The sequence below is a fragment of the Meriones unguiculatus genome, chromosome 17 (genome assembly GCF_030254825.1).
Source record: "Meriones unguiculatus strain TT.TT164.6M chromosome 17, Bangor_MerUng_6.1, whole genome shotgun sequence".
Lineage (NCBI taxonomy): Eukaryota > Metazoa > Chordata > Mammalia > Rodentia > Muridae > Meriones > Meriones unguiculatus.
The window spans coordinates 22,486,030-22,503,005 of NC_083364.1; the positions used below are offsets into that span (position 1 = coordinate 22,486,030).

Genomic DNA, 16,976 nt, shown 5'->3' on the forward strand with positions numbered 1-16,976 from the left:
ATGCCCAAAATATTAAGCATAGAATTTTAACATAACCTAGCAATTCCACTTACAGATATACACCTGTTCTATGTGGCTATAAAGTGTCTCCCCCAAAAGCATGTGTGTCAGCGGTTTGATCCTCAGCTGATGGGCTCTGAGAAATGGTTAAATTATAAGGGCTCTAACACAGCACTTGGCTGATCCATTGATAAGCTCACAGCTGAGTGGGTTGTTAGGCAGGGCTAGAGTAAAGAATGAATTGGGAAGGATGTCTCTTCTTCACCCCTTCTTCCTCTCTGCTTCCTGCTGGCTGAAAGCTGAGTATCCTTTATCACACTACTATTTGCATGATACTCTGCCTTGCCTGAATCCAAAGTGGCAGAGCCACCAGACCTTAGAATGGAGCCTCTGAAAACCTGAGCCACTCTCCCTTTCTTAGGTACTTTTCTATTGGTGTGAAGAGACACCATGACCAAGGCAATACATAGAAGAAAGCACTGACGGGGCTGACGGGGCTCACAGTTTTACGACCATCACAGTGGGGAGCAGGGAGCATGGCAGGAATCATGGAGCATGGCTCTGGAGCAGTCGCTGAAAGCTTATATACTGGTCCACAACTACGAAGGTGGGAGGGGAGCACTAGCTGGGAATGCTGTGGCTTTTGAAACCTCAAAGCCTACCCCAGGTGAAACACCTCCTCCAAGGCCACACATTCTAATCCTTCCCAAACAGTTCCACCACCTAAGGACCAAGCATTCAAATGCAGGAGTCTATGGTGGGGGCCATTCTCAACTACATCCCCACATTCCCTTTTAAGTACAATTAAACCTTTCCTCCTTTAAGTCATTTTTCTCAGGTGTTTTGTCATCATGAGAAAAAGTTGATTATTACATCACTCCATGGGAAATGACAGTCTTTTCAGCAACTGGTACTTAAGGATGATTATATATTCACCCGAAAGGGAAGCTGGCTCTCATTTAATACAGATATAAAAACTAGCTGGAAATGGATCAAAGACTTCCACTTTAAGAGCTGAAACTATAAAATACCTAGAAGATAGGGGACATTTCCTAATGTCCAGCCTTGGAAACGATTTCCTAGATGTAAAACCAAAAGTACAATCAACAGAAGAAAAAACAGACAATGTGACTCCATGATAAAAACATTTTGTAGATCTCAGGACACTATCAAAGACTAGAAAAATAGAGTTGGGGATTTAGCTCAGGGCCTAGCAAGCACGAGGCTCTGGGTTTGGTCTTCAACTCTAGAGAAAAAAAAAAAAGACTAGAAAAATAATCTAAGGAATGAGAGAAAATATATTAAATTCAGTATCTGATAAGGTAACTAAAAACTAAGTTATTTCTCCAAAGAAACATAAATGATTGCCTTTAATCCCAGCACTCAGGAGGCAGAGGCAGTAACTCCATCATGAGTTTGAGGCCAGCCTGGTCTATAGAGTGCCAGGACTACACAGAGAAAGTGTCCTGAAAACAAAAACAAAAACAAAAAGAGAGAGAAAAGAAGACATACAAATGAAATGCAGATGACAAAATGCCCAGCAACATCAGTCACCAGGGAAGCACAAGACAAAACCACAGTGAGAAAGGACCTCCTGGCAAGGAGAACAGTGAAAATGTCCTGCCAAGGGGGTAGAGAATGGAGCCTTAGAACACGACTGCAGCAGTGTGTGATGACTCAGCATTTGCGGAGACTAGAATTAGCATATCAACTAGCAATTTCACTCAGAGACTACACTCAAGACAACTAAAGCAGAGACTCTAACAGGTAGTTGTGTACCAATGTCCACGTCAGCACCTATTTGTAACAGCTGAAGACGGAAGCAGCTCCTACCTGTCAGCTGAAGGATAGATAAAACAAAATGTGGTAAATTCATACAGCAGAGCATGATTGGTCACAATGACTTCTTTGTGCTACAATGTAGATCAACCTGAAAACATACTAAGTCAAAGAAGGACATCACAAAGGGGCATACGCAGCACAATTCCCCTCCAATCCACAAGATAGACCCCCAGAGACGAGAGCTGACCCTAAGAGGAAGCTGTTACTGACTGGCTCAGTGGCTGACTGGTCTAGTGGAAAAGCTGTAGGATGTGGGGTGGTGGCTATGTGATAATCTGACTGTACTTTATGCCACTGAGTCACATGCTTACAACAGTTAAGGGACTGGAGCGATGGCTCAGTGTATAAGGCACTTGTATAAACGTGAAGGCCCTGAGTTTGAATCCCTAGAACCCACAACAAAGCTGCCCATAGTATCATGCTTCGGCAAACCCAGGCTCCTACAGCAAAATAGGAGGCAGAGACATGAGCATCCCTGGAAGTCGGTGGACCCGCCCACCTCGTACAGGCATGTCTCGAACAGGGTAGAAGGCTAGGATAGGTACCTAGGTGGTCCTCTGACCTCCACATCATGTCCATACTCACACAAACTACATATAGTCACACACATACACATGTAAAACAAAACAAAACCAGCTAAGGACTAGGAAGGTAGCTCAGAGCAGAGTATTTCCCAGAACGTACAAAGCCCCTGAGTCTACACCTTAGTACATCAAGAGTAAAAGTGATTAATATGGTAAATTTTATGTGATGTATATCTTACCACATTTTTAAAGTTGTTGAGAAGAGAGCTCTCCAGCATTCATCTCATCAGCCTCAGGAGTAACGACATGGCATCATATATGCTCTCGAAACACTAATAACGTCCATGTGGTAAAGAAGATGAGTGGCAGGCGGCACCACCACAGGAGCGTTATGAAGCAAGTAGTTTTCCTTATGGATCCTGCCAGGGTTCCAGGTGTCACAGTAGCCCACGGGTGCTGGAGAGGCACTGCCAACGCACTGTGCTCTGGGTGGAAACTCAGAGTTTGTGTCTGTAGGGATTAGGAATTCCTAAGCCTTAGCAATAAGATTCTTTTTCTAGAGTCAACTTTTCTGTCAGCAAAACTAGGCCTCACACTAAATTATGTAAATTGAGCTGTCTCAAATGACTGCAGGAAACTTAGCATGCTTTCTAAATCACTTGGAATTAATTTCTCTCCATCATTTGCCCACAAAGGGCAAAAGGCAGAGCCCTAGCAGAAGTACAGGTCACACTCACATCGCTAAGGACACCAATTTCCAGCAAAGAAATGCTGAGGTCACCTTCCGCTGTCCACCTGAGTGGCCGAGACAACAAGGACTTGTAGAGGAATGGTTGTGCACAAACTTGTGCCTCAAGCCCAGGAAGCTGGAGTGTTCCCAGCAGGTCTGTTGTCACCCACCGTCCTGTTGCAGACAGAGCTAACAGCTACGTCCTGGTAGGCTTTTAAAGGCCTCAGTCTGTACCAGAGCTTCTAAAAAGGAGTCTTTTTCTCCCTAGGACCACAACCCAAACTAGCAGCAGAGCAGAAAAAAATCTGAAAGGATGGCTGCCTGGGCTTCTTCTCCATTTAGCCATATGAGTCTAGGAGGTGAGCTCCTATGGACACCGGGTTGCACTGTGCAACCCAGGCCAGCAGATTTTCCTATGAACACCATCAAGAGGAGATATAAACCACTGTTAACGATGCAGATAACCAACAGATAAAATAGATCCCATTCTGAGGTAAGAGTAAAGAAGGGTCCAAACAAGGCCTCAGACAGGGGCCAGTACCTGAGCCACCAGACACTGCTTGGGGCAGTGTTATGGTCAGCACTGCAGCCTGGACAAGTACCAATCAGAGGAAAAGGTACCCTGAAGAAGGGGGCACCCATCTACACGCAGCACAGAGGGACAGAGCCTAGTTGCCTTCACGAAATGTGGTCTGGCTTCAACAAGGACTGCAGCTGCCAACAAAGAGCACTTGCCCAATACAAGCAGCAGCCGGGGAAGGCAGAGCTGGTGAGTGAGGACAGCCAAGACCAGACCTCTGTGATGGCGTACACAACTTCCCACCACCTTCAGCAGCGTCACTTGTGCTCTCCTGAGGGTTCAGGAACACTTACAGCCTTGCCCCAAGAATCCCACTACTTTCTTGGGCTTGGCTTGGCAGTCCCTGAACTCTTTTCCTGGAGCCCGTAATTCCTTTCTGGCTACTGCCATGTGCAACTACCTCAGCCTTACAGCTTCCTGGGATGGTGTATGAGATTATTATAGACAGAGGCACCAAAAACCCACCACAAGACAAGCCTCAGCTCCAGACTACATGGCGATGCCTATAACTTGTTCGGCCCCATTCCTTGTTATGAGACCCATGGAAGTGACCATTCCTGGCAGTCCTGAGCCCCAAAAAGAACCCACTCCAGCAGTGCTCGCTACTGAAGTTTCAAGTGTTCCTTTGCTAGCGATGACCCTGAAGAGGCAAATCTCTGAGAAGGTCCCATAAGCAAAGGAGAGGGGCAGGCTAGGGCTTTGCAGGGCATGGCTCACTGCCATGTCTCCAGTGAACCTGAATAAATTCAGAGCCCATCTGGCCAGGTGTCTTAGTGACTTTTCTACTGCTGTGAAGAGATGCTACGAACAAGGCAACTTACAGAAGAGTTTACTGGGGGCCTGCGGCTTGAGTTAGTCCTGACCGTCAGGGAGGGGAGCGCTGGCGCAGGCAGGCAGGAACGGTGCTGGAGCAGCAGCTGACAGTTTACAAGCTGAGACAACAGAGGAGGCAGTGGCACAGTTTCTGAAACCTCACAGCCTACCCCAGTGACACACATCCTCCAAGGTCTCACCTCCTAGTCCTCCCAAAACAGTTCTAATACCTGGGAACCAAGCACTAACATATGAGCTAATGGGGCCTTCTCATTCAAACCACAACTGCACAGCTGAGTCTGAGGTTACAGGGGACTCTGTCTCAAGAAAACCTAACCTTAAGCCTGACAAGGTGGCTTAGTGGGGAAAGGTACTTTGTACTAAGCACACACACATACTCATACACATACATAAATTAATAAAAATTACAAAGAAAACTAAACTAAACTTCCCTGTATCTGGTAAATAACCTTCTAAAGTACTTTTTAAGTACTGTCCCTACTTAGAGAAGAGAGGACATTGCCACATGCCCTGAGGACCAGTTTTCCAAATGGAATGGCAGAAAAGTTACCTGACTCTCAAAAACACATTCAAAATATGGAAAGATTTCAAAGTCCTATAGATAAGTTTTTGTTGTTGAGATGGAGATCTTGGCTTTGTATCCCAGGCTAACCTCCAACAAAAATCTCTCTCCTCCTTGGCGAAGGATGGAAGTCAGGTCCTTGTATTTGTTAGACAAATATAAGTAGTATGTAAGTCATCTGATATAGTAGACAGACACTCTACTACTGAGCCTCACCCCAGCCTCACCTAAGGGCAATGCTAAATTAAACAAGGCAACTTCTGAAGTAAAGCTGGAGGAGTGTTCTGAGACGTGCAGGAAGCTGATCTACGGCCAAGCAGCAACGGGCAGCTCTATTCCACCCCCACTGATCTGACCACTACCACACACTGGAATTACCAGAGCTGACAATACAGCCAACAGCAGCATTTCATATATTCCTTGGGACTCTTAAACCAAGCACAAGAGCAACACCCCACAGACTCCATGTGAAGAGGAATGAATCGTTTACTTGGGGCTGTGCGCCCCAAGTGCTTCATAGAGTGTGGGATGCTGAGACACAAGGTGGAGGCAGAGGGGCAAAGATGGCAGCAGTTAGGCCCAGGACAGACTGCAAGACAGGAGGGGAGGAATGTGCTCAGCTCCTGACAGGCTAAGCATGGGAATTCTTGGAGGGTGGTGCTGGGCACAGGAGCCAGAGAGGAAGGTGCTTACTGAAGCCACTTCCGGCAGTGTGCCAAAGTCAGGCTGCCCAGAACCCACACTAGCGCGACTCCACAGGTGAAGCTCTGGAGCTATGCAACCTTGGGCAAGTCATTTATTCCCCTGGGATCTGCTGGTCTGTAAATCACAGCTGTCCCACCCCATGTGGGTGAAGTAGGAACATGTAGCAGTGAGCTACAATTTCATGTTTTCTGTGTGTCCTAATCATCTTTACAGTTACTTTCTGTTTTTGTTTTTAATCATGTTTTACCTTTACTCACAAGGGCGTTATTTCCTTTTAAAATACCTTTTCTTAGGCATGGCTCATCAAGTAAAAAACAAAAACAAAACAGCAAAAGTCTTGCTACGTAAGCCCAGTAATGTAAGCTTTTTCACACATGTGAAAAGCTGCAAAGAGTGGCTTGTATCTGTGACCCCAGCATTCTCAGGGTCAGGCAGGAGATAGAAGAACTGGATCATGTAAGAAGCTCCAGAAGAAACAAGGTAATACTCCACCTCAAGAATCAGGCAGAAGACGAGGTACACGCAGCACATGGCTAGCTTGGTCTACAGAGAGAGCTGCAGACTTCCCAGGCTACATAAACCCAGTCCTCCCCCCACCCTCCCAAATTGATCTCCACAAACATGTTAAGTTTTTTTTAAATCCTCCCCAACACTGTGTTCAAAGGTCAGTAATTAACGTAGGGTGTTTCCTCAATTGCTCCCACCTTTTTTGTTTTTGAGACAAGGACTCTGCCTGACCTGAAGCTCCCCAATTCAACAGGATGAGCTCACGTGAGCTCCCAGGAGTCCCTATCTTTGCTTTTCACAGCCTGTTGAGGTTACAGACCCAAACTGTTGCTATTGTGTGGTTGCTAGGGATCAAACTCAGGTCCCCAAACTTGTTTAGCAAGCATTTTGTCAAGTGTGCCCTCTCCCCAGGTCCTAAAAGGACCTTGTTGCAGTGACGATCTCACAATGCCTGAGGCTGGTCCCTGAACTCATGAGCCTGCTGGACTCTTCTAAGTATTGAGTAAACTACCTTTTTCTGACCCTTTACTTTCATGAAAATATCTTAAGAGGTAATGTAACCATATGGTTCAAAGTCCACAGAGATGCTGGGTGTGGTGGTGCCTTTAAGCCCAGTACTTGGGAGGCAGAGGCAGGCGGATCTCCGTGGGTTCAAGGTCAGCCTGGTCTACAAAGAGAGTTCCAGGACAGCCAGGGCTGTAACACAGAGAAAAAAAATAATAATAAATCAATTAATAAATAACCCAAAGTCCAAAGTCCACATAAAGGTGACAGCAAGGTTAAAACTCTGAGTAGGCCTCCCAAGCTTCTGGAAATGCATGCAATGCACGTGTTTTTGAACACAGTGTGCTAAGATCACAGGCAGAAGCTACTGGCCGATTGCCCGGAGCTGGCCACCCAGGCCAAAAGAATTGAAAAGCTGGTATCAGTGTCCACCCTTTGGAAACTATGGACACTGAAGGGTCTCAACCCAATGACAAGGTACCTATCTTTCAGCAGGAAGACTTTGCATTCCTCAACTACCCAGAGTACTGTCACCTGGTTTGGGGACTGTGACGCAGGAGGCAAAGCATGTCGTCAACACGCTGGTCCTGAGTGTTCTGTTCCTGCTTCTCATTAAAATCTAAGTGACACCCTCTTCTAGTCTCCATGGACACCTGTGTACAGATACACATAAACAGAAATAAATCTTAAAACAAACAATTAACAACCACGTACAAAAAGAAAGAGAGAGAGAAAGAGGGCTGGGTGTGGCAGCTCATGCTGCTAAGCCCTGCACTTGGGAGGCGAAGGCAAGAGAATCACCATGGGTTGGAGTCCTGCCTATTGTTTGCAGTGAATTCTAGGGCATCCTTGGCTGCAAGGCAAGACCGGGTCTCAAATAAAAAACCCAGTTAAAGCATTTGCCATGCAAAGACTTGAGGTCAATCCCCAGAAACCAGTTTTAAAAACCAACTGTGGTAAACTGGGTGTGGTGACACTTTAATACCAGCAGAGGCAGGCAGATCTCTGTGAGCTCCAGGGCAGCCAGCGCTACAACAAAAACCTCCTAAACAACAAAAACAAACCTAGCTGTGGTAGTATGGGCTTGGAACCCAGCGCAGGGAAGGAGGCAGGTACCCGGTGATCCTGGCTGGCCAAATGAAGTCCCAGCCCACTGAAAAACTCAAAACTCAGTTTGGGGTTGGGGAAATGGCTCAGACAACAACTTTTGGTGTAAACACAAAGACCTAAATTTGGTCCCAGAATGTATTTAAAAACTTGTGTGATAGCATGCGCCTAATTCTAGCACTGGAGAAGTGAAGACAAGAAAATCTTCTAACCTAATACATCTGCTCCAAATACAGTAAGAGATTTTGCTTCAAAAACCAAGGTGGAGAAATGAATTCAGGGGTTATTCAGTGTTAACCTCTAGTCTTCACGTGCGCACATGTGCACATGTACCGTACCCACATCTATGCACAGGAACACACACAAGTACTCCACCAGATGGTGGTGCCTGAGGAGTGACAGCTGGGGTTGATCCCCACCCACCACAGGTACAGTTATGGACGCCTAAGGAACAAGATCTGCAGGACCTGCCTGTACTTACTGTCAAGCCAGCTGTGTCACCTAGCTCCACACGCAGCCTTGTCCCACCCACCCGGAAGCAGCCCCGTGGCTGAGTGACAGACAGCAAGCTGAGGGAAATGATGGCTGACTGTCGGCAACCTAAAATCAGCCTATGTAGAGAGCAGGCAGAAGGGAGCAAGGCCAGCCATGTGGAAGTAGGAGGCCTAGCTGAGGGTAACAGTTTCGCCAGGCAGACAGGGAAAGAGACAAAGAGCAAGAGTGCAGCCTTCCTATCTAGCCAGCCCCGAAACATGGCCTGTACCATGAGTTTCCCAGCTCACTACACATCTCTGTCTCCAAGTCCAGGCGCCAAGGGTATCCTTCCTGTGAGATACCTCACCTCTCCCCAAGGTGGGGTGACTGGTAAGCTTTAGGAAAGATCTCCATTGGCAAGAGGCCCTTACCTTTGCCTCTGAACATAGCTAATACCCAAGGAGCAAGTTCCACCAAACATGAGGCTCAACCAGCTGGCTACGTCCCCTCCCTCACTCCGTTCAACGCTCCTACAGAACTCCTTGCCACCCCCATTAGCGCTGCTGCAAGGCAAACTGGCTGAAGAAACTACTGTCCTTTATGTTAAAATATAAAAAGCCATTTGTGCATGTGTTCAATAACTTCTTTTTTTAAATGAGGTTTTAATATATATATATATATATATATATATATATAATTTATTTTTATTTTATGTTCATTGGTGTTTTGCCCACATGGATATCTGTGTGAAGTTGTTGGAAGCCTTGGAACTGGAGTTACAGACAGGTGTGAACTGCCATGTGCTGGGAATTAAACCCCAGTCTTCCGGAAGAGCAACCAGTGCTCTTGACCATGGAGCCATCTCTCCAGCACTCCAAAAACCGATTTCTAGACACAGGGGGACATATGCAGAATGAATCAATGAGTAAAACCTGTCATTGTGAACAATCCTTATATTGTGCAATGTATAACTGCTGCATTCTTATTTAGGCATCAACGCTCCAAATGTTTAGATGTGGGTGTATAGCTGGGAGTAGCCACAGCAAGTAAAAAGGGATTGGGCGGAGGGCTTTGGGAATGGGAATAATATGACCATGAAGGGAGAATGGGAAAAATGAGGGGGGGCTTTATCTGAGGAAGGAAAGAGGGGCCAATATAGAGGGGGTGATAAAGAACAACAAGGATACGCTGGATATGGTGGCAAGTTCCTTTAAGCCCAGCACTGATAGGCAAAGGCAGGTGGTGGTGTATCTCAATAACTTTGAGGTCAGCCTGGTCTACATAGTGAGTTCCAGGACAGCCAGGGCGCCAGGGAGACCCTGTCTCAAAACAAAAACAAAAACATATAGTTTTGTGTTTACTTAAAAATATTATGTGCATATATAAATCAAATGAGTTTATGCTATTTAGAGTGATAATGCTCCCCCCACCCCAAGAGCCACAGACTAACCAAAAACACAGGAGCAGGCGTGGGAAACCTCCCTTCAAAGTGTTGGTCAGGGTTGTCTAAGAGACTCCTAAAATAATGCAGGCTGTTGCTGCTGCCCCCGGCTGCCTCCCAGAACTTGAAGTTAAAACCCTGTTGCTGAAGACAGCATACATTTTGGGCACGTGAGGTAGAAAAACTGAGCTGGAACTGACCTCGACTCCTCCTCCCTGAGGACTGGCTCTCATAATATCCAAAGGTGCTGTGCAAGCTACAAAGTGAGAAAAGCAATCAACAGTCTTACCCCGCGCGGGGAAGCCTGTAGTGGTGAGCAGTGTGGCAAGACAGCCCCTCAAGGATGCAACAGTGGCACTTGTATCTTACAAGTAACCAACAGCAGTGTAACTCGACTGATGGAGTTCATGCCTTCCAGCTAAGTTCTACAAACTTAGCCAGCTACCCACGGCAACTTCCAAATAGCTGGCAAGTTCACGGACCCTAAAGAATACTGGTTTTCAACCTCCCTAACGCTGCAACCCTTTAATACAGTACCTCAGGTTGTGGCGACCCACAATCATGAAATTACTTCATTGCTACTTCCTAACTGTAATTCTGCTACTGTAATGGCTTGTAATGGAAACATCTGATATGCAGGGTATCTGCTATGTGGCCCCGGTGGGGGCTGCAACCCACAGGTTGGGAGCCACTGCGAAAGAAGCCCCACCTACGGCCACTGTACTAAGCCCGTATGTTTCCCAACTGCATTCTAAACAGATCTTTATTTCTGTAGAGAAGTTCTCAGCCCTCATTAAAGAAGCTTCTTTTGTAGCATGCAATCACAGAAAACTGGTCAAAATGCAGAGAACTGATGGAGGTGTCCGTCCCCAACGGATACACAACTCCTACAATTAAGACTCAGAGCAGTGAAGAAGTCATGGACCCTAAAAGGGGGTGGGGGCCAGAAAAGCTGTAAGACGCAGAGACCAGGATGTTCACTGCAAGATCTCTTCTATGACAGGAAGCTGTAGCCCCATGAAATCTTAACGATGTATTTGCTCAAACAAGATCTGCGTAAAGACCAATGGACATCCAATGTGGATGAGGGACGTCTCAAAAGGCCCCACATCCAAAGAAAGAGCTACAGGCAATGGCTGCTAAGAGAAGAAAAATCATTCTTCTTTTCCAAGGGATGAGCCCCCTGATAGGTTAGTCAGTCCCAAACAGTCAGCACATACACATACGCTGGAGGCAACACTAAATGACCCATCAGGTTGTGTTTAATGTGTATATAGACATATGAACATGTAATATATGTAATAATTAAAAAGAGAGGTCCTGAGTTTAAAGTGGGGACACAGGAGTTGGAGGAGAGGGAGTGGGGCAAGATGATTTACAGTATTCACTCATAAAAGTCTCAAAAACAAAATAAGTGTTAAAATATAAAGAATATAATTTGAAAAAAAAAAAAAAAAAAACCAAAACCTGATAGCAAAGAAAATTCCGCAGTGGCTACGTGTGTGGTGAGATTTGAAACCACTGCACTTGAGCCCTCGTGCCTTCTACAGGGACGCTCTGCTGACCTGCATGCACACACCATCTAGCTCACGGGCTTAAGGGTTTCCTAGACCCCTTCACATCTACCTGTCAACACTACCAACAGGTGATCCGTATCATGCATTTGCTTTTCATCAGACGCTTTTTGGAATATTTCCTTACCCACTGTAATCCTTACATCTCCGTGAAGCATTATTACATTTATATTCAAAGTGAGGAAGTTGAGGCACAAAAGTAATCTAGAGAGGAGGGAAGGAAGGGAAAGAGGAAGAGCGGGAAAGAGACAGGAGAGAAAGAGAGGGAGAGGAGAACCTTGCCCCAGGCAATGTAGCTTCAAGGTACATGCTGTGAATCCACCACAACCATCGGTCACTGGTCTGAATGAGAAAAAGACCTTTGCATAACCTGTCAGTTTTGTTAACACCAGGCCATCAAACTGACCTGTGTGCAGGTCTGTAGAGCATTTTCTTGATTGATGCAGGAGAGACCATTCCACTGGGGGGAGCGCCATGCCTAAGGCAGGTAGGTGTAGGCTGTCTAAAAAGGCTGGGGAAGCACGTCAATTGCGGCCTCCAGGTTCCTGCCTTGCATTCCTTCCCTTCATGATGGACTGGAACCTGTAAGATGAAATAAAACCTTTCTTCCCCAGGTTGTTGTGGCTGTGGTATTTATCACAGCAACAGAAAGAAAACTATAACTTCCATTCCTCTTGTCACATAAAATAACAGCTACACCTCCCTCTTCCACTATCTAAGCACAAAGACATCTATTTCCACAGCCACTACATCATAACCACAGGCTCCCAAGCTATTTACCTCCAGCCTGGACTTGTCCTACCAAGGCCTGCCATGACAAAATGTGATTAGCTTCCACTAAACTTTCCAAGACAGTTGGTAAAATCAAATCAGAGACAAAACCAAAGCTGTCACAGACTAACCGCACTTTAAATTTAAGCATCATTCTCAGTTGTCTGGGACCACAAACTGGGCTTTCCAGGTTACCAATCTGCTCTGCAGGCTGGGAGGGAAACCAAATGTCATGATGTCCTCAGCACATGCAAGCACAGGCGATGAACAAACAAATGAAAGAGCTCTATACCAAAGAAGACATCTGCTTAGTCATGGGCTCTTTACTAGGTCCTGCATATTGTCATTGACATTTCAGAATCCAAAACCTACCAAAGGACCAGTAGGAGACAAGGGAACTCTCCAATAGTCAAAGACTCAGCCCACCAGGGGAAAATAAGCTACTGGACCACTGTCACCCCTAGGAGGACCTACCATCACTGCCAAGAAGACAAAATGTACAGCTAGATCACCTCCTGTAGCTATGGGAACCCACATGCAGACTGAGCATCTGGCCTCACTGCTAGGACACTACCTGGTGTCCAGACCACCTCTCACTACTGCTAAGAGGAAAAGCATCTACGAACCAGGCCAGGGTGAGGCAAGTGACTTAAAGGCCACTCCCTGCTGGGAGCAGCATAGTTGAAATACATGGAAGGTAGCTGCCAAACCTGCAACCTCCCACGGCGGCCCAAGCCTCTTATGGGGCCAGCCACAGGCAGGGAAGGTACCAGGCTTCCTTGGACTGTGGCCCTGCTGAGAAGGCAAGTTTTCTTAACTCTGAATGCAGGAACCCTGAAGAAAGCTATTGCTGAAACTATGCCTTAACTTTGTTTCCCAGTGAGAGCTTAAACACTGTTAGGGTGAGAAAAAAAAAAAAAAAAAAAAAAGTAATGCTCGCCTTATAGGTGGAAAAAAGGCCAGTAGTGGCTCTCATGGCCCTCCTACCTCCTCTTCTTGTCACAGCTACTTCAAAGGTCCAAATGCCCTTTCTCCCCAAATCAGGAGGTCTTAATGCATTGGGTAACCACAAAAAAAGGGGGAAATAATCAGAGCAGAGTACTAAGACGAAAAAAAGTTTGACACTATCACCTAAAGGATCTCTGGGACCCATCAGAGGTCCAAGGCAGCTGGGGGTTTCACATCTGGAGTTAAAAAACAATTTATAAGGGGCTGGTGAGATGGCTCAGAGGTTAAGAGCAATGCTTGCTCTTCTAGAGGTCCTGAGCTCAAGTCCCTGCAACCATTATGTATAATAAGAGCTGGTGCCCTCTTGTGGCGTTCAGGTGGACATGCAGGCAGAACATTGTATACATATAAATAAGTCTTAAATAAGAAAAATTAAAAAAAAAACACTTAAATTAAAAAAGAAAAAAAGAACAATTTATAAGCTGGGCATGATGGATGGTACACACTTTTGATCCCAACACTTGGGAGGCAGAGGCAAGTGGATCTCTGAGTTCAAGGCCAGCCTGGTCTACAGAATGAGTTCCAGGACAACCAGGGCTACACAGAAAAACCCTGTCTCGAGAAATCCTGTCTTGAAAAACCAACCAAGCAACCAATAGCATAACATGAGGCCCAAGCTGGACATAAACAGCCAGGAAGGACAAGGATCCGGACAAAGGTGCACAATGATCAAAGCAGCCAGGCTCTCAGAATTAAAATCTCATCTAGGTCACTTAGCTTTATGAGAGTTTTCTATTTTAGTTTCTCTGTCTATAAAATTGGGCTAATAACAGTCTTCCAGGGACCACTTGAAGGTTAACACAATAGTGCTTAGAACAGTATCTGACATGTAACATCCTCAAACAACCGAGATCAAATGTTCATTTTAGAGGAAGCCTGGAGGCCGGAGGTATAACTCAGTGGCACAGTGCTTGCCTAGGGTTGCACAAGGCCTGGGTTTCATTACCTGGCATTACAAAGACAAAAGAACAGAAAAAGAAGCTTAGACAGATCAAGCCCTGCTCCACACGCTGCCTCCCCCAAACCCCCATCTCTGAAAGGTTTTCCCTGTATCAAAGAAGAAACCCACAGGCCTGCTTCCTCCTCACAACACTGGGCAGGAGCAAGAGGACAACCATCTGCCTCCCTCCTAAGAGGTGGGTTCTAACTAGTATCCTCTGCCATGTTCAGGCCTAGGACTTTGAAAGGAAGCAAGCAAATATACTACAGAAGGTCCTTCCTCTTGCAAAGATCAGCTAGAAAGAATCTGCCCAGCATGGCCAGGACAGACACAATGAATGTGTAAAGAGGCACAATAGCACACAAGAAAAAAAAATCTGACCCAGCAATCTCTGTCTTTGCTGCCCATGTCAGGGGGGACATTCAAGCGCTTAGGATTTTGTAGGACAACCAGACAGCTCTAGGACCTGTTGCCAAATTCCAACCTAGAAAGCCATGGATTCAAGATCACATTACTGCCTCTACTGGAGCCTCTTCCACAGTATGTCCCATCCATACTGTGCGAGCCCCCTGCCCCCCACTGAGCTCCTCCCTTGCTGCACATGTACAAATGGATGGCCTCTGGGCTCCCATGCCCAGGGATACGACTACAGAATACCCTGAAGAAGTCACACTTGCGCTCTTCTTCAATATCTAGCACTTGTAAAGAGAAAGCTGTGTTCTCTGCACTTGAATATCTCTAGCGATGGGTAGGCAGCAAGAACTCACATATCCTTTCTGAACCACTCTTGGCCAGCGGGCAGACTATGTAAATGGACAGGAAAGGGAAAAAATGGTTAGGGACATCGATGCCTATGTGACCTAGGCAGGAGATGTTGGCCCTAGAACAAGAGGCAAAAGAGAAGGCAGAGATGTGTGGCTCCATTTCCAGGCCCAGAGACCTCAGCTGCGAAACTGGGACCCAGGAAACAAGATGGGAAGGCTGGTGACTACACAGAGGTATACAGGTCTACCAAGATGGAAACCACAAGAACACACAGACCCGTGAGCCCAGCAAGAGAACCATATCCACAAGACTTCCTAGCAGGCTATTTTCCAACCAGTCAGGTCCACTGTGCAGAGCAGCTGGCTGTTCCCTCCTGAAGCCCAGGGAAGGGCTCTGTTGAGTGCTGGCCTAGGGTCTTGGTCACTGGGGCTCAAGCAGACATTTCCATATGTGACCAAGGCACAAAGCAAAGCATTGCAATATGCTGCAGGATGGGAGCCGGGCTAGGACACTGCTGCAGGTGCACCCAGACATGAGGTCACCCATGGGAGACTTGCCTTGACCCTTCCTTCCTTCATGGGATCCTTCCTGTTAAGAACGTTAAGAGCTCTACTTGTCACACTGCAGGAGGTCAGAGATGAGTCTACTAACACGGAATACATATATTAACGCGCACCCAGAAGTCCACAGACACACGGGCTGTTTATAAAAACTTTTTCACAGATTTCTAAAGGGACAGTGAGGCTGTACTGGAACTCCTGTGCCTGATGGTTAAATCAGTCCTGCTTTGTCTGGGGAGTGGGGAGCAGTTAGGGTTTTCTTGCATAGTTCAGAAGTAGAGGTAGAAGAGGGACCTGAAGTTCCCCACTACACACAAAACTCCAAGGGAGTACCAAAAATAATTAATCCCATCACACAAACAAAGCGCTAAGTGCAGGGCACCGCTGAGGACTCTGTCCCTACACACGGTGCTGGGCTTACTCCCAGTACCTCCTTTGGACGGGCTAGACTTTTGTGATGCAGCGTTTCACTAAGCGGCATTAAGCCACCAGCCATCGCTGTCCAGGGCTGAACCACACTGGCACCAGGCCACAGTCTGACGGACACTTGGGACACCAGGTGCCTCCACAAGCCGCTTTCGGCCTCCAGACTTCCACCCTGCCCAGCAGAAGGGTGCGCCCGAGACGCAGCTCCTGGCTAGTGGCTCCTGGAGAGCACGCGGCGCTCGGTAGACGTGGGTCCAAAGGGAACATCCTCGAGGCTCCGAACCCAGATACACTTCAACTTGTGTCCGGGCAGGGGACGCCCAGAGGCCGGCAGCAGGGCTTCGCTTGCGCCTGTACAAGGCGCAGTGGCCGTCCAGCTGCCGAGGGTGGAAGGACGGCTCCAGCCCCACCCCCGACCGCGCCCCCACCCCCAGCGCCGCGCACCTGGCCGCAGCGGCTCGGTGACAGTGAGAACCAGCAGGAAGAGCAGCAGGAAGGCACCGCTGTCTGCCTTGGGCACCATTTATCCTCCGTTCATCGTCCCCGGGGCAGCCGCGTGACCCCGCGGGGAGGCCGGACCTGGCCGAGACGAGGGCGTGAGGGCCGGACTCCGGTCTGGGGCAGAGAGGCGGCAGGCTCAGGATCCAGCTGGGCCGCGGCTACGCTGGGCCGCCGCAAGGGAAAGCCGCCGACTCGCGCGCACTCTAGGCCGCAGAAGCGGGACAGGATTCCGGCTCGCGCAAGATGGCGGCCGTCCTGCTCTGGCCCGCGCCACCCCGCCTCCAGCCCGCCCTAACCAATGAACGCCGAGCCAGGCGGGGGCTGCAGGTGGGGGTTGCGGGGGAGAGGCAGGACCGGCGCGCTGCAGACGCGGGGAGGGCCGGGGCGGGACGGGAGCAGGAGAACAGGAAAGAAGCCGGCCTGGGGACTGAGCGGCGGTGGGCGGAGCCTGGGGGCGGGCCTATAGAAAATGAAGCATGCCATTGGCCGAGCCCAGAGGTGGGGCTGGGAGATGCAGCCTTGGTGGAGAGGTGGTCAAAGGGGTCCCTAGAGCTGGTGGGACCGCAAGGACTGACAGTGAATGCGCCTGGGTCTCGAGTTGGGATGAGTGGGGACGACCCG

At 47.9% G+C, this 16,976-nt stretch overlaps 1 protein-coding gene across 3 annotated transcripts in view; it reads right to left on the reverse strand.

Annotated features, from left to right (window-relative positions):
- Positions 1-16,712, reverse strand: part of Dgcr2 (DiGeorge syndrome critical region gene 2) — a 62,187-nt gene extending 45,475 nt beyond the window's left edge. Inside the window, exons 1-2 of one of the 3 annotated variants that reach the window (XM_060370021.1) lie at positions 16,299-16,712; positions 11,791-11,966 (exon numbers count right to left, since the gene is read on the reverse strand). In XM_060370021.1, the coding sequence (XP_060226004.1) occupies positions 11,791-11,860 (70 nt within the window). In that variant the 5' untranslated portion in view covers positions 11,861-11,966; positions 16,299-16,712. The remainder of the gene's footprint in view (positions 1-11,790; positions 11,967-16,298) is intronic. The other 2 variants (XM_060370020.1, XM_021653325.2) reach the window with 2 other exon arrangements.
- Positions 16,713-16,976: the final 264 nt, after the last annotated feature.